At 40.9% G+C, this 21,548-nt stretch overlaps 1 protein-coding gene across 1 annotated transcript; it reads left to right on the forward strand.

Annotated features, from left to right (window-relative positions):
- Positions 1 to 4: 4 nt before the first annotated feature.
- On the forward strand, positions 5 to 20,612 carry zc3h3 (zinc finger CCCH-type containing 3; the record flags this gene model as incomplete). The annotated part of the gene is given in 8 exon segments (XM_024278103.1): positions 5 to 143; positions 2,248 to 2,302; positions 2,657 to 2,812; positions 4,777 to 4,846; positions 7,977 to 8,108; positions 17,949 to 18,118; positions 18,199 to 18,356; positions 20,371 to 20,612. Coding segments are annotated over 8 exon segments (807 nt in total). The 3' UTR covers positions 20,418 to 20,612.
- Between the last annotated feature and the right edge of the window lie 936 nt (positions 20,613 to 21,548).

The raw sequence follows: 21,548 nt of genomic DNA on the forward strand, positions 1-21,548 counted from the left end.
TCGGCTCCGATCTCCGTCGGACAGACACTCGTCACTCAGCCAGCGCTGGACAGGAAGTGGAATATGCTGGATCCGTGGTTCGCTGTACAGAGTCTCTGCCAACAAGCTGTCCCGCACCGCCAACATGTCCATCAACAGAACAGGTGGGTTTAAGGGACAACTTTTGTGACCGTTTTGGAAAACAATACTATTTGTGGCCACATTTGGATCACACCTGGAGCAGGCTGAGTAAAGGGGGATGGGCAGAATTCAAGTTCAGTTTTTGTTTTTACCTGATCTCTTTGTCCAGTTTGCATTGAAATGAGCTGCCCCTCTCAGGTTTGTGTTGAGTCTTTGAGGGCAGCTGCAGCGGCATCCACTCTGTTGTGGTTGCAGCTCCAACCACACACTCTTTAATAGACTGAGGGGAGCAGGCTGGATTTGCCATCTGAAATAATAAAGTTGTCATCTGTCAGAGCGGCTGGGGGGAGGGCCCGGAGAAGTGGATGGCTCAGATTAAAGCTCGGATCTGCCTCCACTTCCTTCACACTTCCCCACTACCCGTTTTCACACATTGTACCACAACCAGAACCTGGAGGTGAAATTGAACAGCTGCAGTTTGCAGAACTCGTGACTGGCATCCCAACACACACCCCAGCTACCCACAACCTCCAGAAACGCACATCAGATACCTCTCCGGCAGGAGTTGTAATTTGACGTCCAAACGCAGCGAGCGTCACATTTGTCCCTGGGACGGAGCCACCAGACTGTCGTCCAGCTCGGATTAAATCGCAGCAAAGCACATAGTTGATGAGGAGCCGAACGGCCATAAAAGTTCCAAACTTAGAGGCCTGAATAAGATCATCTGTAACCCCAGCCTCTCCGTTGGTGTCCTCGTGCCCACACCTCCCACAGGCTCCATCAACGCCCACACACCTTTCTGCTCCGTGTTTGTGTTTGGAGGGTTACACAGGTCTTCTGATGTCCTCACAGCGAGCTGGACGTCACCTTTCTGTTTGGCAGCAGCGAGTCAAAGTAACAGTATAAATAACAGGTCGCATATCAAGCTCTAGTTTCATCTGTCTTCATGCACAACTTTAGCTGTTTAGAATCACACGTGAGACCCAATAAAAGTGTTTTTAAAATAAAGCTTTTATTTTACATACCAAGATTGTTTTTAAGGGATTAAATGTTTCACCAAAATATTTAAGCAATTTAATTTATTTAGAAGGGATTTGATAAAAGTTTAGCAGTTTTTCCTTCATTTTGAGATGCCTGTCAGTAATGGACAGAGTATGTCTGTCTTTTTTATTTCAGGAAAAGTAGGAAAAAAAAATATTAGAAAATCAATTTACAAATCAAAGACAAGAACATCAAAATGTGTCCCAAGAATACATTTTCTGATAATATTGTCTCCGTTCTCTTATAAAAAAAAAAATTGTATTTTCCGCAGTATAAGTCGCAAGAGCACAAAAAATGTCAAATCAAGAAGAAGAAAACCATATATAAGTCGCTCTTGAATATAAGTCGCACTTTTGGGAGAAAAGTCTGACGTTTCAGAACAAATGTAGTCCAGTGTAGCTAAAGAAACATAAATAAATACAAGAATGCTAATTTTTGATCTGTAAAAGAAAATTATCAAAGTTTAATTAGAAGACTATCAGATTATTTTCCATGTTTGTTTTGGACGACACTTCTTCTGCCACTGTCAGTACCAAATACTTGTACTCAGATACTGCGCCCTCTAGCGGTTGTAAGAGGGAACAACCGCTAAAGGACAACCGGTATTTACTGAGAAAATAACAAATATATTAGCTTATTTATGTCAAAAAATTAAAAAAAAAACACACAAATAAGTTGCTCCTGAGTATAAGTTGCACCCCTGAGTAAACTATGAAAAAAACGTGATTTATACTTGTTGTTTGTCTAGTTTTGTGTTATGTGGAAAAGACAATAAATTTATAAAACAGAATTCCAACTCAAGGTTCAGCAGTAATGCAACTTTTTACTGCCCCATTCTGGATTTAGCTGTTGTTTAGATGTAATCCTGAGTAACCTGAACAAATCGGTCATGTATTTTGATTACATTCTTCATAAATATGATGAAATTGTGTGTTAAACTGTTTTTAGTCAGCATTTATGGAAGATTAAAAAAGTGGAACAGTTTATTTGTGGATTTCCTACTCAATGATTCCTTCGTCAAAATGTAGAATTTGAAATTCTGTTTAACCAAACGTGAGCTCTTTTGTCCTTTTTCTTCCCTTTCAGGAAGATCTTCTGGCTCATCTTTGGCCCGCCCCTCCAGCACGCGTCATTTAGCCAGGTAACATGCACAGCACCTGTGCCACTGCCTGTCATCACATCAGAACCATTATGCAACAAATCCTATAAAACATGGCAGAACTTCCTCACTTTAAAATTAGCAGCAGTTGTAAGTGGGTCAGACTCTCCTTTTACCGTGAAATCAAACCCAGCCAACATGTTTGCAACTGATACTCCTCATAAAACTGCCTTGATCACCTCCAGCGAAGGCCTGCGAAGCCACAAATATGCTTTTAAAATGAGTAAATGTCGGAGATTTTTACCCAGAAACGCACACAAGGTGGAACTGAAAGTGAATCTACGCGACCTGTGGTTTGTGACTCAGAGTGGATACTTTTGGTTTGTCTTCATCCAGCCGGGCAGTGCAACGCAGCATCGCCATCATCAGACACGCCCGCCAGAAGAAGCAGCAGAAGCAGTATTGCATGTATTACAACCGCTTTGGCAAATGCAACCGCGGCACGAGCTGTACCTTCATACACGACCCGGACAAGGTGGCCGTGTGCACCAGGTATCCCCAGACACACATTTTTTTTTTTTTTACTATAAAGAAGCAGAACAACTAGTATGAGCAAAAATGTGGCTCTTGATGCTGTTATTTCAACATAAATGTCCTTAAAATATTTGGACAATTGTTCCAGTATTCATACACTAGTCTTTTTTAAAATTTCTTACTGGTTTAAATTTGAGTAAAAGAGAAGCTTTTCTCAGGAACGTTTAATTTCTGGAGCCTTCTGGTTCAATAATATTGACTTTTTTACCTTCACGAACAAGGTTATCGTGTATAAATATGTGTAAATCCTGTGTTTTTATGTGTTTTCAATGAGTTCAAGTTTAACATAAACAACAGACAAAAAAAATCCATCTGAAAATTCTAAATTCTTCTTTTCTCACTTTTAAACTCATAAATAATCCACTTGAGCAGTGAGTGCAGTTGACATTTTTCTCCACACTGGAAACTTAATCAATGTGACGTTGGAGAAAACGAGTTGTACTAGTTACCACTTTTTGGTAGTTACTTTTGAAGTTGTAGTTCTGCCTACGGTTCTTCATATTAAAGATTCCACTCAACTGAGTTCTAGACTGTATTGTCAGTATAGAGAATTACTTGATTACACATTTTACTAATTTGGTCTTAACTGAAGCTGATCGGATTAATTTAGTATTTTTTGTAGCTTCTGCAAAAAAAAATCCACCTCTCTTGTGGTGTGGGCCTGACTACTTCCTGCTTTACAATGGCAGGAACCAGAAAAAGGCATTTGAGATAAGGATCATACTGCCACTCTGGCCTATTTAAATTAAAATAATCTGTTTGAAGAAGTACGATCACGAGGAGTGGTGATGATGAAATGGAGTGTCCAGATTCGGATTCATCTTTGTAATGCTGCGTTCACGTCGAACGTGATGCATGCGTCAAATTTGTGTCCACTGCCTTTCTGTCAACGTGTGTCAAATTCGCTGCTCAACCTTTTTTCTAAAAATGTGTTGATAAACTTGTTGCTTCTGGTGCATGTGGGAGGAGCTTAATCGTTTTAAGCCTCATCACTATCGCTACATTAAAGCATTCACTGTATATCTCATTTATAATGCATTGAAGACACACTTGATGTTGAGAGATTATTTATTTCGGATAGTTCTACAAAAGCATCGGTAATCACGTGTCCATGTCTGGGTTAATGAGACCGTTTAACTCTCCTTGTTCGGTAAGTTTCACCATCTGCTACAGGAGCTTCAGCGGTACTTCTGTCTCTATGTTTGAGAGACACTTTGATGAAAAATAAGAATAACATTTTTTTGAGATTAATAAAACTTTTTGATATTGTTTCTATGCAAATTGGAAAACTATTATAAAGTTCAAGAGGAAAACAACCAGATTTGTTGGTTTTGGACTCCACCCGCTGATTAGAACATCAACACATCAAGGGCCAAAACAGAGTGGTTGAATGGTTGACGTGACGTGTCTTCTTCCCCAAAGTTCAGGTATTTTAACTCTGAAAACATTGCGATTACATTGCAATAGTCAATAGGCCAAAACGCGCTGCTGCCAGACCACTAAGCCGCACCTGATACTCAAATCGCGCTGCAGGACTTCCGATCTCAATATTGACTTAACATTGAAACGGACGCCCCTGACGCACAATCGTGTTCATTGTGAATATACTGTAGCTTTAATGGCAGTCATCGTCTCCATCCACTCTTCTGCTGTCTGAGAAATACTTCCAGCAGCTGACTGTCATCTCCTCATCCATCAATCAACTCAAGAAATCCTTTCATACACCATCCATGCAGTTGGTCAGTCAGCAAAAAAATTAATTATAAAGTAATCAATTTCCAGAAATATCCGTGTTTAACTTTTCTTTAAGTTGAATTAATAAACTTAATTCTTTGTTCTGAGCTAAACACTTAGAGGACCTGGACGCTCCTACATTACAGCACAGCTGATGGATTTTTCAGTCTGACATTTCCTATCTTCAGGTTTCTCAGAGGGACGTGTAAGCGAGAAGACGGCACCTGTCCTTTTTCCCACAAGGTCTCAAAAGAGAAGGTAACCCACACTCAGCGGCTTGACACTGGACAACGTGGTGTTTTATGGTGATATGGCCCAGGCTTTGGTACGCTGCAAAGGTATAAGATGACTGTTGGGTCCAGTCTTCTTGGATGGTATTCAGGCTTTTGGCACCATTCCTGTTTCTGTGGATGGAAAGGAGTGAGGAAGACTTGAGCTGATTTGGGGGTGGGGGGGATCAACTGTTCGATCCCCCTCCATTCCTTTAAGGCGTGCGGTTGTGGGGGATGCCTGTTTTTCTCATTAATGCATTTTTAAAGATGCAGGTGTTGCACAGGTGCCATTCACGTGGAGCAGTGTTCATGCTGCACCTGTGAAAACATAACCCCCCGTGGTTTTTACAGAAAAAAGGGTCATGGTACTGCACTCTTTGGGTTCTTGGTCATTTGTTTATGGGTTAAGATCTGATCAAACCCAAAGCTTCTCAGGTTTCTTGGACCCAAGTGTTGGAAAAAAAACAAGGATCTGGTTACTCATTTATAAACTATCAGTGGAGAAAAGATAATAATTCTGAAGTCGTACAGAACTACACATCCAACGAAACTATATGTTTTCAGTTCGGTTCCTCAAGAACCCTTACTCTTTGTGTCTTTAAAAGAACACATCTGATTCCGCTGACCCTTTAAGTCTTTACTGGTGATCTGAAAGTCGCTTAAGTCAATTTGATAATACTGGTAGTTTTAGGTTCAAAATCTAGAAAATTTTACAAAAAATATTTTGACATTGAGATATTTAGAAACACGTTTTTTTTTTTTTTTACTTATTTAGAGTTCATTTAGTACAGAATATTTCCAAGGTTCAAATAACTCAGAGCTTAACTTAAGAGGTTTTAACCTCTTACACTTCAGAGAAAATGAAACTCTGCAAAAGTACAGATAGATGGTTGTATTTTAGTCAGCATGACCCAATAGTGCTGTTATTTTTTTGGGAGGTAAATGAAAAGAAAATTTTACTGTAACGGCAAATGAGTAGCAGTGGCCAAAGGCAGAGGCAGCTATTGGTTGAAAAGAAGGATGAAATTCATTTTTAATTTTTGTCAAATGTCCGATGACCCTCTCCTACTGTTTAAGTGAAACACCGCTAACAGCCTGCTGACATTTCTAGTAAATTAAAATGGTAATGCTGTGGTGCAAAGGTAGAGCGATCTACATCTGATCGCAAACTCTGTTCCCTCCCTGCTCACCCATGTATCAAAAGCTTCATTTCCACTGAGCGGTCTGGTCCAGTATTTTGAACGTTTGGGGTGAGCATGGGGTGAATGGGACTGTGAGTTTAAAGCTCTTTGGGGTTTCTATAAAGATAGTAAATCTGTATGTTATTCAGATAGAAAAAACAAGGATTCATGTGTTTTCCTACGAGTGAAGGTGGAATCATTTACGTTGAGGTTAGAATGGTTGATAATATGGTTTTATTTGTGTCTGATATCATTGTACGCTCAATGAAAATATTGTAGAGAAGAGCATAGGGTCACAGAAAGACAATTCAAATCAAATTTACTTTTTTTCTGAAATTTTAAAATAATACAGTCTAGATTGTTGGTTCCAGTTGTGTTTGATTCATGATGTTTGATGTGTGAACGTTTGAACCAATGACTGTTTATGAGAGCTGGACTGAGCCACCCCTCATCCCTTGTGTTCAGAACAGGAAGTACCCACCAGCTCCAAAAATCCAAAATCCCATAAATTTCTATTGAGAAATAAACAGCTATTACTCAGTCTTTCTGTTTTGTCAGAATAACCATTCTTACTCTGGCATGTTTTGTTAGCATGTTATGTCATGATATTTTTTTCTTTTTTGGAAGTTATTGAAGTTATAAACTTACCAATCAGATGCATTAATAAAAGTATGTGGTCTCGCGTCAATCGTCTTGATTGACAGGTTCTCCCAAACCCACTTTCAAATGGTAGGGGTGTGGACTTCCAACACGCCAACAAGCTTACTCCTGATTGGCGAGAATGGATGCCATAGAAATGTTGACTCAGACCGACTCGGACCAATCAAAGCTTACTAACAGTTTCTGGTTTCAACATGGTGACATCCATATTACAAAAAAATGTTAACGGGATCGACAATTCTTTGTAGCCAGAAGCAAATCATCGTCTTTGGGTGATGTCATAATCACTTGGTCCAGTTCTCTTATACAGTCAATGGTTTGAATCCAGGGCAAAGTATGGACAAATAGGAGAAAGTTGTTCTTCTCTCTTGTTGTCTTTGTGTCAGTCTTGTGTAACAGGTGCTCTGCTGCCTCACCCTGCACTCAAACACACACCATGCTGCGCACCTGTGTTGTTTGTCACACTGCTGCCCAGACAAGCCCAGCTGTCCATTTGCAATGCCAACCCCCCCTCCCCTCCTTCTTCTATCGTCAGACCTGGCCCCCCTTAAGGGGATACACCCGCTCCCCTTTCATGCACTTGAGTTCAGCTGGACTGGGTGGAGGTGCAGGGTTATGTGGCCCCCCCAAACTTGATCCAGGCACTAGTGTGGATAGCCTCCCACAAATACTTTGTAACCAGACCCTCCCAGGCAAATCCCCCCCCTCCCCTCAATGCACCCCTGCAGGAACACCAGCCGGCCTCCACCCCTGCCCCAGTCCGTGCTCACATCCAGAGCACATAAACACATCCCGAGAGCTGGACGGGCCGCAGTCTGGATAAATATTTCTGTTGCAGTTAATTAGGTAGAACCCAGCCCATCGCCCAGAGGTGGAGTCTCTTTTCCCCACCCGAAGCCCCCCTCAGAGGTATAAATTTAGAGCGGCCTCCACCAGGCTCGCCCCTGCATGTCAGACAGCAGATCTCTGCACAGACACTCGCAGGCGCTGTCAAGACACCCGTTCACTCTCACTCTGCTGCTGTCAACTGCAATTAAGCTCATTTGGCTGCTGGGAGTGACGGATCACTCAGCTCCCCGCAAACCTGAACTGATCCTCGCAGATTTGTGTTCCCACATCCAGCAGCGCTGCCCTCTTTCTGTTGTTCTATCAATTACAGTCAAAAATAACACTGTTTCCCCGTGTCACACATTCACAGACATAGGGGGGCTCACCATGTTTCAGCCTCTCCCGGGTCCAGAAAGATTGTTTTTACACTGCGTCTCATGTCTGCAGATGCCCGTCTGTTCCTACTTTCTGAAGGGAATCTGCAACAACAGCGACTGTCCCTACAGTCACGTTTATGTGTCCAGCAAAGCGGAGGTGTGCGAGGACTTCGTCAAAGGCTACTGCCCCGAGGGAGAAAAGGTGAGAGGACACGCAACCCGTCAGGATGAAAGCAGATGTTTGTCATGAAGTGTCTCTGATAGTGGACCACTTGTGTCCCTCCATCTGAAAAAAGTGCTAAGATTTTAATTTTTTCTACAACTCTTTTATTCATGTCATTGTGTCTTATATGACAGGGGGGAGCTGAGGGAAAGGAAATAACTTTTTCCTTCCACAGAACATCTTTTTTTTCTTTTCTTCCTGCTGTTCTTTTGAACTTTCTGGACCTTCTTTTACCTTTTTTTGGGCTTTGGCTTCTCAGGTTCGGACTAGTTCTCTCAGCAGTTTGCACATTACCAAACTTGTGCATTTGGCTGATTAGGTTGTCTCTGACTCTAAATCAGAACTGGTTCTGCCTTGGTAAGAAAAGTTATTCATTTCATCCATCCTCAAAACCCACTGAATTCCTCTTGGGCTCGGGAGTTTGCTAAGGCCAACTCAGCTACTGTTGGGTGGAGGCGGAGTACACCTTGAATAGGTCACCAGTCCAATGCAGAGCCACACAATCACACACCCTCACATGCACACCTAGGGACATTTAGAGTCAACTAATGAAGCATGTTAGAGGACTGTGGGAGAAGGCCAGAGTGTCGGAGAAACCCCACACAGAAAAGTCCCCATCTGGGATTCACGCCAAGGCTTTTTTGCTGTGACGCAAATATGCCAGATTGCTGCCACACCTGTCTTATACAGGACCTGCTTGACAAAACAGACCAAAACTAGACCAACTGAACCAACTCCTCACTCCTAACTCTTCAGATATGGACATATGATTTGAGCCCGCTCCTCATAACTTTTTGACGTTTTGGGTGTCCCCAACTTGTCATCTTTTGACTGGCTTGCTGTTCCCGTTAAATCTGGGGTCTTCAACTTCCGGGCCGCGAACCGGTACCGGTCTGAGGGCTGCTTGGTACCGGGCCAAAGACAGGGGAGAAAATGGATACGCTAATCAGGAGGCGGATCAGTACCCTAACCCAGCACCAGTTCCACATCCGTTATCGCGTCCCGTGTGCATTTTTACCCTGTCTGAGGTCCGGTACCAAGCGGACCTCGGACTTGTACCGGCTCACGGCCTGGAGGTAAGGAACCCCTGATTTAATGAGAACAGCCATGATGTAAAAAAAACGAGTAGTTGGGGACAACCAAAACGCGGAGGAGGCCCGAACCCTACATCCATATATGACGAGGTAGTAGTGAGAATGTGTAGACCAAACAGCAACCCAACGAATTTCAGGAACAAATGAAACACAAAGTAACTGAGATCGTTCAGTCCAGAAAAGGTTCTAAGGCACGTCTGCTGCTCTGGGACTCCAGAGAACCACAGTTAAGTCCATTCTCCACAAACAAAGCTTGCACGGAACTTTGGTTAACCTTCCCAAAAAAACTGACTAACCAAAGGATCCACAGAAGCTCCTCAACGACTCATCCAAGGGATCTCAGAGGACCTGAGTCAGTTAGTCACGTTCAGATCATCTTTGGATCTATTTTAAAAGGTTTTCCATTGGTCCTTTAACTATTATTATGCAGTTTTTAGCCAAACAAGTGTTGTTTTCTAGGACGTAGTCTCTGTAAAGCAGGAGTTCATTAGAAATTGGCCTTTGAGTTGTGAGCAGTACTCTTGGCGTGGAGCAACCCCATCCCTACTTCCCATCATCCATTTGTTTACATATTCTTCCACAAGCTTACACCCTCTCACAAGTCCAACCTGATATTACCGGTGCAACAAAAATAGCAAGCAATGTTGGAGCTTTCCAGCTGTACAGTTTGGAGCCAGATGGCAGTTCAGACAAGGAAAACAAAGACGTAGCCTGTTGGCCTGTGGCCTGCCAATTGTTGTTTGTACATAACAGCTACAAGCTTTTTTAAACTTCATTTTTTCATCTGCTCCTGATTCACAATGATTTGAGTAAAGAGATAGTTTACAGAAAAAAAGCTACAAGAACACATTGAAAACAACAAAAATAGGATTTAATTGGAGTGGGTCTTTAATTATTTTTATTTTTTTAATTAAACACCTGTTTATAGTTTCCTTTATTATAATAAAAAAGAAAATAGTTACCACAAAAAAAGAAAAATATTAAATTTAACAATCTAAAGATTTAGTCAATTAAATTTAAAGTACAAGCTTTACATTAAACATTTAAACATTTTTTTTATGTTTTAGTATTGTAACTTGTTTCTTTATCTGTCATGTATTTTCAAGTGTTCTACAGTTCTGACTCTTTTTTAAGGGAACTGTAAAATAAAAAAAGTAACAGCTATTTCAGATATTTTTTTCTTCCTCATTTGAACATTTGTGTAACAGAGATAAGGTTCCACTGGAGCTAAACTCAGGCGTGGGTAAACAAGTAATCTGCTAAGCGACACATGCATGTGCACAGTGACACAGGCAGCAACAGCTGCGGGGGGCGGCCGTCCATAATGGCATAACTGCAGAGTCTGAGTGACACATTGAAGGCCTGATGGGTAACAGAGAGTCATTTACACTCGACCGGAGATGCTCAAGTTATCAAACACACACACACTGTCCCATGTCCTCCTCAAACTTCTCCTCCTCCTCTTCCTTTTGTCTCCTCCCTGTTTTGAGCGCCGAGTGTGAAACAGATGCTTTTTCACACTGTCAGGCCTCATTTAAATGGAGCATGGGGAAATGAGGGTATAGAAAACAAAAGGGATATTAATATTTATTCTATTAGCTGAAGTGCTTACCTCTGTGCTTTTTTTTTCCCCCTCCCGTGTGTGTTTGTTTCTGGTGTGGGTCTGCGTGTGTGTTTGTGGAGCGGCGCGCTGTGAGGCTCTGGCGGCTGCATGATGGATAGCAGGCAGTAATTATAGATGGGAAAACTGCTGAGGATGGCACTCTCAGCCGGTTAGGCAGACGCTCCAGCAGCTCACGGGTTAAGTCTGCTTCATCCTCCTCCTCCTCCTCTTCCTCCTCCATCACTCCTCATCCCGGCTTTGTCTCACCTACTCCTCCGTTTTGTGTCTTCACCTGACGGCATACATTTTTATCCAACTTCTGATTTCAAATGTACGATTTGGTTCATCATCTTCCAGATTCCTTTTTTATTTTTTTATTTTTTTAAGTCCAAAGAAAGCGTGCAGTCATCCGTCATCCACGCTTTTCCTACATTTATTCTTGGCTTTCATTGACTGTCATCAATTCCTGTTTGGCCACTTCAGCGTGCTAACAAGAATCTCTCCCAATCTGTGCTCTTTAACCTTATGAATCAGCAAAAATAACCATTTTAGAATATTGCTTACGTGCAAAACAGAACTTTTTCAGGATTAATTAAGATTAATAGGAGTGTAAAGAAAACTTACTGGTCCGTTTAACGGACGAAAGTACTTGTGGCTGTTACAGTCTTTCTCAATGGTTTTCAGTTTTTTAATGTACTTTGTGGAACTTTAAAAGATAGAATTCCACCAAGTTAAAGTGCAATAAATAAAAACTAAAAATAGCTGGAGTTTTGGGGTTTTGAAATAAATATAAGTCTTACGAACTAATCCACCTATTAATATCAGTTGCGCTAAATGACTTTATTTAAATAAAATTTAAACTGTTAGAGCAGCCTCGAAATGCTGTACCGGTATACACCACAAAGACAAAAGAATATACAAGCAATAATTAAAATCTATTAGGATGTACAAAAGATGTTTTCAAATGGCATTACATAATCAATAAAATAAAATAATTTGCAATGCAGTGAAATAATAGACAGAAATTAGTTTAATGTTTTTTAAATTTCTCATGCAGGTAAATGTGAGTAAACCTACAGGAACTTTTTTGTCTAAATGCAGCACATAAAAAAATAAGTTTAACCAGTGTTTTTTTGAGTTACAAACAATTCCTGAAATCTTAACTTTAGATATAATTCTTATTTATTTGCCGTTAGAAAGGCACATTTGGACAGACCAAAGATGAGTTTGTGAGGTTTACTCTCGTAAAACTGAATCAGTCTTCGCCTACTATTAGTAAGATCCTCTATTTTAAATATTTTGAACCTTTTTTTTTTATTTGGCTACAGTTCAATGTCATGTGTTTTCTTTGGTTTATATTTATTTCTTTTTTGTGTGTTGTTCTCTTTTTATCACGATTATGTCATTTTTTTGAAAAATGAATACATCTGTGTAGTTTTCTATGACATAGTCTCAGCAGAGCTGCAGTAGTTCATTAGGACTTTTCTTTTGAGTTGTTTGAGGGACTGTTGGAATTGACTCTGTTTACACTTTCTCTCACTAGCTTACAGCCCCTCACACCCCCAACCTAAAATTAGCGGTGCAACAAAAAGTGTAACACCGGAGTTGTCTAGTCGTACGGTTCTGAGCCAGATCTCAGCTCAGACGAGGAAAACAAAGATGTACATGGATGCAGTTGACTACAAAATTGAGGCGCACAGTGTATCTTCTACATCACAAATAATCTCTTTTTCAAACAGAATTTTTTTTCATCTGCTTCTGATTTACAATTTGAAATAAATTTGAGCTTAAGTTTCTTGATATATGTCTTCTATCATGAGAAAAATTCCAAGAACATGTTAAAAACACTAAAATTTTCATCAGCGTGGGTTTTTAAAAAAAGAAAAGAAGTAAACAAAATAGTGCAAAAATATCTGTCAAACTAAGAAGTCATGAAAGGTTAACTACATTACTCACTTTTTAGTGACGTTGGAGAAAAAGCAGGCCCAACAAGCTCCATCTGGAGAGTTCTTTGTGGCTCCGCCTCCTGACACTGATTGACACATGAACAGAGCAGCGTCTTTTGGTGGAGGCGGTGTTGTGGTTGGGGCGTCTCGCTCAAGAACGCCAAATTAAAAGGTACCTAGATATAAATCATCATTCAAAATGAAAAAAAAGTGCCAATACAGCATGGGAATATTTAGGTTTGATAGAGAAGACTTGGCAAAACTTTTATGAGTGTAACCTACTTACTCAGCTGTGCTCTTACAAATGATTTGGAAAGGAAACTGACTTTCAGGGGAAAAGATCTAAGGATATATTAGAAGTGAATGCAGTTTCCCTTTTTACAATAATACAATTCAACAGGAGCTGTTTTTATTTACTTAAAGCTCCCTGCGTTGGCACCTCCACTGCTTAGAAGCAGTGTTATCCTGTAAGTGAATTAGGATGTTAATGCCAATCTGATTGCAGCCTGACGCTGCGAGGCAGTGAACCGCATTTTTCTCAATATTTAGCTCTAGTAAATTTAATAATCTATCAAGCCGGGCTCCTTTATTGTCCCTTTCCACTCACTGCAAGTTGCTCTCAATGAGTGTTGGCCTCGTGCCGAAGTTGTAAATGCATGCAAAGTCCCTTTTTTATTTTACCGTCTTCACCGCCTCCCCCCTCCCCTCCGCTGGGTTTTCTGTCTTTCCCTCCCCGCCTGTTGGTAAATGTGCTGACTCCTCCTGGTTCGGGCCCAGCAGAGAGCTCTCTAATAGACCCCAGAGACATCCCAGCATTCCTTAAATCAAGTGGAAAATTGTTAAATTGGTGTAGAATAAAGATGTTCTGTCCACTTTAGCTTTTTCCCGTCTTTCTCTCCCTCGCGTTCTGTCTTTTTATGAAAATGAGAATGACTGGGACTGGGGAGTGCAGAATGACTTTTTTTGCAAGTAAGTACTTGGGCCTGTTTCCTGTGTGTTCCAGGTTTAAGCTGTCACAGTTCAACCCAAAGGAAATGTTTTACTGATGAGAAGGTTTAAACAAAGTTTTTTTGCAAAGTAATTCCCAAATTAGTACATCTTAACTTCATTCAAAACTAAATTTAAACTTAAATTACAGACCTTTATTATTGTGAGCCCCAGCATTCCTGGACTGAACATCGTTTTTGCAGTTCTTCTTTCTTACTGAGCATTTAAGCAAAAATATTTCACTTCCACCACATAAATTAAAAGTTTGCACATACGTAGTACCCAGTGAAAATAAATGTTTGACATAGTAAACAACTACACCCCTCCAAAAAAAAGACACCGCAGCGGGTAAAATAGTGGAAAAAATTAATATGTAAAAAAAAAAATGTTACAAAATCCACAAACGAAACCAAAATACACGCATCGGGGATATGCAAAGGAAGCTTTGACATTATTATGGGATGGCCACAAGACCTTTGACTTGGTGCCAACTTTAGTGAAAAGTAACCTTTTGTTCAAGTGGTCTTCATGAAATTTGCTGCCAACTTAAGTCACAACGATGACAGAAGTTTCATTGACCTTTAACCTCAAGAATATGCCGCCATCTTGATTTAAACTTTAGTGTCTTCAACAAATTTAAACTCCTTCTATGGATTTCTATTGCGTCCTAACTCCAAAAGCATCATTAGGAAGCCGCTTGGGTAAAATGCTTGTTTTAGTTTGTTTTGAACTGCATTGTAGGAAGCGTAGCTCTTAATTTGATTCACGGGAGCAAAAGAGCAAAGACAACCACCTGAAAACCACTCCCACATCCTTAACCTCCCTCTACAAAACTTTGTTTTTTGTACACTTTTGGTGCAGTGTAGCTAGACGAGGATATCTTTTTAAGGAGAGAAAATAGCCTCAATCAATGTCTATGCATAAACCTTGATTTCTCACTTGTGTTTGTGTGTAACTTTGGATTTTTGTGTGCGTAATGCTTGATTTGTAACTCATACAGCACATTTTGTGCGTAACTTTGTGTCCTTGCAATTATGCATTCACATGTACACTTGAATGTACAACTGGAAATAACACCATCTTAAAACTAACTACAATTTAAAACAGGTCCTACACAAACAAATCTTTAAGTATTACAGACCAGTCGCCTGATACGAACACAAAACCACATTCATGCACAGTTACCAGTCCATGAGAGGTTTTGAGACTCCATTCACCTATCCAGATTTGTACGTTTAAGATCCCTACATTTTTGTACACACGGTTACTCAAAATGTATTGTATGAGTTGTAGTATTACACATAGACAAATCACAAGTTACAAATCAATTATTACAAACACACAAATGTGTTGAGACAATTTTCTCTCCCAAGTTCTTTTGGCATCTTCCAAAGTCAAACTGAGCCAGATGGTGAAGCGTGATTCCTGCCTCTAGAGAACTGCACTGCTTCACAGTTGCAAAGATTTACACCAGGATCTCTCAAATCTGGTTCTCTGTTACCCCCGCCCTACATGTTCTACCTTTTAACTTATCTTGTCTGACACACCTGATTCGATAGAGATTCTAAATGACATTCCACCACTGTGAACTCTGGAAATGAGTAATCCTGCAGACATGATCTGTTTGGATAAATGTGAGATCTTAAGGGTATGACCATCAAGAAAACAGATTAGCTGAAACCATAAAATGATTAAAAGAAGAGTGACGTCCAAACCGTCTGTAAGGCGATCGCCGTCAACACCTGCGGCAGATCGGATTCAAACAGAGAAATATTGTGTCAAAGCTGCAGTGCTACAAGATGATCCGAGAAACATTTGAGCGCATGTGGATTCTGGGTCACGCTGCCACCCATGGGTGCAGCAACATGAGTGTGAGGGTGGGGGGCTTCAATGGCCCCTGGTTCTCCAGGGGGTTGACTGAGGGTCCACAATGTTCCTGGAAAATCGATCTCGCACTCGCGCTCTATTTCTGCACTCTTCACCCCTCATCCAAAGACACACACACACACCCGCACACACGCAGCTCAAACTCCAGAGTGAATATAATTAGCTTTTATGACAGGTGGGAGGGATCGGGTCTCATAGAGAATGAAGTTACCAATTTACACCAGTATTACACTCCTATACACACTCAGTTGCAAACATGCATGTGAAAGCTCACGCTGTGGTGCACCGCACTCCCCAGAATGACATTAAGTGAGACCCATTTGCTCTACTTGTCAGTTAAAAGATAAAGTGACAGAAACACAGTCGCTTAAAAGGAGAAACCTTCAAAGGAGTACCTGATCAAGAGGCCCGTGTCACATTTACCTCTTAAAATTCTGCTCCGTGGAGGTATTAGAGGAAGAAACCCGTCCACGTCGTTCCCTCTAGAGTACCTGAATTTAATTACTTCTTTAATGTAAATGGGCAGGATTATATTTCAGCATCAGGAAGCACTGTTTTCCTGATTAGTGTGAGTGAACTCTGACTACCATAAACAGCAGTTATGTCCACAAGAGATGCATAGTGCCTGTAAACTCCAGCATCTATAAAAAGGATGCTGCAATACGTATATGTAGTTTGCAGAATGCTACCAGGGGATAGTTTTTTTCTGAGTTTATCAGTTGCAAATAAAGTCCTAAATCAAATATTTGTACTCAAGTGTGTGCAATAGAAATGTGGTTGAAACCTTTATAATTCTATGGACTTTACATTAACTGCATAATGCTTCACTTCCACTGAGTGCTCCAGACCAAACTGGACCGGATGGGTAAGATATTTTAGACCCCATTAGGCCGGACAAATTCATACTATTTTTGGTACCCCGTTGGTTTTAGTTCCATAGAAAAATGGAACAGACCAGTTATAGCAGAGCTATAGTTGTCATACGATGAAATCCATTGAGTAGTTGAAAGGCATTACGACATCAGCAAGCGTCCGACCGGCGCTTTCCTGACTCAAGATCCTAGCAGAAAGTTTTTTTCCTCTTTTCACCTGTATTCTTCTTCCCCTACGGCAATCGTCTTGCAAAGAATATTAAGTTCTTTGCATTCAGTATTCCTTTTTTATTCCCGGAGGTTAGGGACCAGAGACGCCAAATCTGAAATACCAAGAACCGCTGTACTTGCACTGTTATGACGCACAACTACGTCATCAGTCTACACCCCGGATTTGCCTTGATGGTCCAACGGAAACTCTCACTTGAATTGCCCGGACCATTCTAAACCGGCCGATCTGGACCACTCAGTGGAAGCGAGGCATATAAGAACAGGACTGAGTGAGTGTGATATTGCCCAAAGAAAATGCCTTACTTCCGGCTCCAACAAAATGAAGTCAATACCATTTTTTCATGATACGAATGCCGCCATGTTGGACGAACCAGAAGTTGTCAGTAAGCAGTGATTGGCAGTATAGAGCAGGGGTGTCAAACTGAATCGTACAGGAAATCCAAAACACACCTTAGGTCGCAGGCCGAACAGGATAAACATTTATTGAACACGCTAAAACGAAATTTTAAAAACTTTAAAAACGTCCCTTTTTAGCATAACTATGAATAAAAACAGGCAGGAATATTATTCCAGAATAAATCAACTCAAACCTTAAATAACTTTCAGTATTTTACTCTCAATAAAAATATATTTTGTCAAAATGATTCAAGTTAGAAATAAGCGCAAGAAAAGATCAGGCCATTAATAAACATAAAATGAGATGATCTGGAGGGCCGGATACATTTACCAGGCAGGACGGATCCGGCCCCGGGCCTTGACTTTGACACAAGTGGTATATAGAGATAAACAAAGCGCCTGTGTTGTCACTCATAGAAGATGTCTTACCCCCAGTTCCAACAAAAGAAGTTGATTCTGTTGGAACCAGACAATGTTTGTAAGTGGTGATTGGTCCAAGTCCGTCTGAGTTAACATTTCTAAGGCAACCACTCTCGCCAATCAGAAGTAAGCTTGTTTCAAATGTGAGACCACATACTTTTATTGAGTTATCAGAGCAAGAATGGTTATTCTTCATAATGACTGAGTAATAGTTGCTCAATAGAAGCCTAAGGGATTTTGACTTCTTGGCAGGTACTTCCTATTTGGAACGGGGGAGGTTCTTGTACAGTCGATGGGATTGTTTGAAGACACCACATCACTCATATGTTCACTTCTATTGTATCCAAATGAGTGATTGCCTCCTACTCTGCTCTGTTCCTCAGTGCAAGAAGAAACACACTCTGGTGTGTCCAGAATTCTTTAAGACGGGTTCCTGCCCGCGAGGCTCTCGCTGTAAGTTGCAGCACCGTCAACGACTCAAACGCAGCTCCAGCAGCAGCACCTCCACCAGCACTCCCGGCAAAAGAGTTCGCTCCAAGGAGCCTCAGAAGAGGTGAGGATGAAGTTATTACAGCTATAACGTCACTAAGAAGGGGTTTGTTTTCTGCAATCTACTTTTTTTCTTCTTTGAAGACCCTCATTGTCCATCATCATGCCAAAAGATGTTCAGACACCTGGGAGGACGCTCCCCACGAGTTCTCTGGCTTTACCGTCCTTCATCTCCCTGTCCAGCTCCCCAGAGGAGGCAGAACCACTGGACACAGTGCCAGCTGACACCACACAAGTCAAAGGCATGAGCATTTGCTAACCCACCAACCAAAGCAGTTGTCACATAAAGAAACATGACTAGTCGTAAAACACGACACTCCTCTACCATAGCTGGAAATGAGAGAAGTCCAGCACACAAAAAGAGCTTTGTATGTGTGTGATTATGTGTGATCATCATCATGCTTGTCCCTCCACCCTCACTGTCCAGCGGATGTTGTGCTGGTCCATCATCGACACTCTGCAGCGTCCAGAGCCTCATTTAAGGTGGACCGCAGCCAAACAAGCTCCTCTTCACTTTGCATAAATTAGCTCCGAGCCAGAGTCTCACTGCCAAACTACAACTTCACGTGCGCACATTTCCTGCACACACACACACACCTCCCTCTTCTTCATTTACTCATCAACTTAAATCTCATCATTCAGCAGTTTCAGGCGTTTAAAACGCAGCAGCTTGATTCCAGTGCTGCGAAAAGGGTTCACCTCCTTTCTGATATTTTTTTTTCTTTTTGTACTTTTTGAACTTTGGAGATTCAGACCATCAAAATAATTTAAAAGGAACACAATAACTCCTGGTAAAAAAGTCAAATGTCTGCTTTTGGATGTTATCAATCCCAGGCTTTACGTCCTCAAAACAGCAGCAAAAGACAAAATCCACAAAATAGTCAGTGTTTTTTCTTTTTTTACAGATATTACACATCATATGCACTTTTCTCAGACAGATGTGAACATTCTTACATTTTTTTCTTCTGATTAACTCTCAGAAAAATAAGTCCAGTAATATAGAATGAATTTTTGCAAGCCTAAAGAGCTGTTTGGTATGGATTGATTGACAACTGTCTATGTTCAATTAGAACTTTAAACAGACTGTGCTGTCAAAAAAACGTGAAAACTTGTAAAAAATATATTTATGAAACTGCTTTGGTAAAAATGACGTTTTATGTTATTTTCAGGGCCCATTGTATTGAAAAACTCTCGTCTAAGACAAAAATCGACTCTTCAAAGTCCCACTCTGATCATCTTTTCCTCTAATTTAAAATAATTAATTGCATTTTTTTTTGTTTGTTTATTATGCCGTTTGTTATGCCATTTTTAGCCAAAATTTAAAAAAAAAATTTTTTTAGGACAGAGTTTCTGCAGAGCGGCAGGAGTTCATTAGAAACTCACCTCTGTAGTTTTGGCAGAGCTCTTGGTTCGGAGTAGGCCCATCCCCACTTCCCGTCACCCAAATGTTTAGACTCTCTCCTGCTCTCTTACAGCCCTTTGCTGTTCCAACCTAACATTAGCAATGCAACAACAAATGGCGAGCAATATTGGAGCCATCCAGACGTGCAGTTTTGAGCCAGATGCCAGCTCAGACGATGAAGTAAATTGATCTAGTTGTCTATTGTAGCTTCTGCGGAGCTGCTACATACTTTTCCCAACAACATTTTTCCGTCTGCTCCTGATTTAGAAGAATTTGAAAAAAGAAATCCTCAGAAATGGAATTTTGAAAAAAAATATGTAATGAAGTGTTTATGATAACTACCGACAAGCTGAGGCTGACTTTTTGTTCTGGTTCTTTTTTCAAAACTGTTTGAAAATGTTTGAATTCAGACTTGATAATTGGTTTTCAAGCGTGAAAGTTTAGTAAAGGTCTTCAATCAGAGCAGCAAAGTTTTTCTAAAGTCCAGACTTTTACCAAAACACGCCAGAATCCTCATTTAGTGTTGATTCATCTGAACTTCCTGGTTTGTTTGGCTTCTTTTTCTTCTAAAAACCAAAATCTTCTTAAGCTTCAGTTTTTTTAATCGATTGAGAACGGGCCCTAAAGGATTTTCTGCTAGTTCAGACTTCATGTTCCCTCACACAGCCCCGCATCATCACACTACCACCACCGTGTTTGACTGTTGCAATATATTTGACTCAAGATAGAACCGGATTCACAGATTCCAGAAGCTTAGTAATGAAAAAAAATCTTCAATATATTATAGATAGTGCAAACACTGTGCTGTACTCACACATGATTGTGCCTTGATTTTTTTTGTGTTATGTTCACAGAGAAAAAGTTGCAGATCAAACCACGACTGAGACCTGACACCAGCTGAGCGGAAACCGTCTCATCTCTTTGTGATTTCTGAGTCACAGGTTTGTCAGGACCCCTCCCCAACTGCCGCCACTCGGGGCCTGAACATTTTAACCCTTTTTATTCAAATGTTTTTAAGTGAGTGTTTGTGGTTATGCCTTCTTTTCCTCAGGTTTTTGTCTGTACATTTTGAAGAAAAATAAAGCATTAGATCGGTTTGTGTCTCCATTCATTGACTCCGCCGCTTGCGTGCGTGTTGTGACAGAGTGGACGGGTCGCGTGTCCGTGGGAGCTCTCGCCGGCGGGGTGGTGACAGAAGCAGCAGTGGCTCTCATTAAAGCGCCAGGAGAGGAGACACTCGAGCGCGCGGTGACTCCACCCACAGCGCGGGGAGTTTGTGCAGACTGCTGCTAATAGCCAGACTCGCACAGTCGCCACATGCTTCTTTCATCGCTGCAGCCCCATTCAGACTGGATGAACATTTCATGCTCTTGCAGAGAGGCGAACGTCTGCGTCTCATGTAGATTTTGGCTATATGTTTTCAGGAAGAAAATAGTGTTGAATTCCATTTTTTTCCCACAACATACCTTTAAAGAATTCAGTTGACACACATACTGACATCATTATTTTTCTTAAAAAGGAGTAAGCTGTTGTGCTGTAGTCAACCTTCATTTGGCTCCGCCCTCTAAAGCGTTACTGAAGTATTTGACTGCCAAACAATGTCAACAGAAGCTTTTGAGATGAAGGTAAAAACTCAACTTCCATCCATTCATCCATCCATCTTCTAATCCAGATCACAGGGATCACACAGCCACAGATACAAACTCACCAACATCCAGCAGATTAACTTTGCCCTTTTTGTAGTACTTTAATAGCACAATTAGTGAAGAAATTTGTTCTTTTTTTTTGGTAAAAACACAAACAAGTCATATTGAAAGGAAGATGAAATTGGATATTAGTGGCAGAGCTGAATAAACTCACCGGCTGCTTTAGTAGTTACACCTTGCTAGTACTGGGTGGACTCTCTTGTCTTCAGAACTGCCTTAATTCTTGGTGGCATAGATTCAACAAGGTACTGGAAACATTCCTCTGAGAGTTTGGTCTATATTAGCATGATAGTATCACACAGTTGCTGCAGATTTGTCGACTGCAC

This window comes from Oryzias melastigma, linkage group LG4, assembly GCF_002922805.2.
Source record: "Oryzias melastigma strain HK-1 linkage group LG4, ASM292280v2, whole genome shotgun sequence".
Classification (NCBI taxonomy): Eukaryota; Metazoa; Chordata; class Actinopteri; order Beloniformes; family Adrianichthyidae; genus Oryzias; species Oryzias melastigma.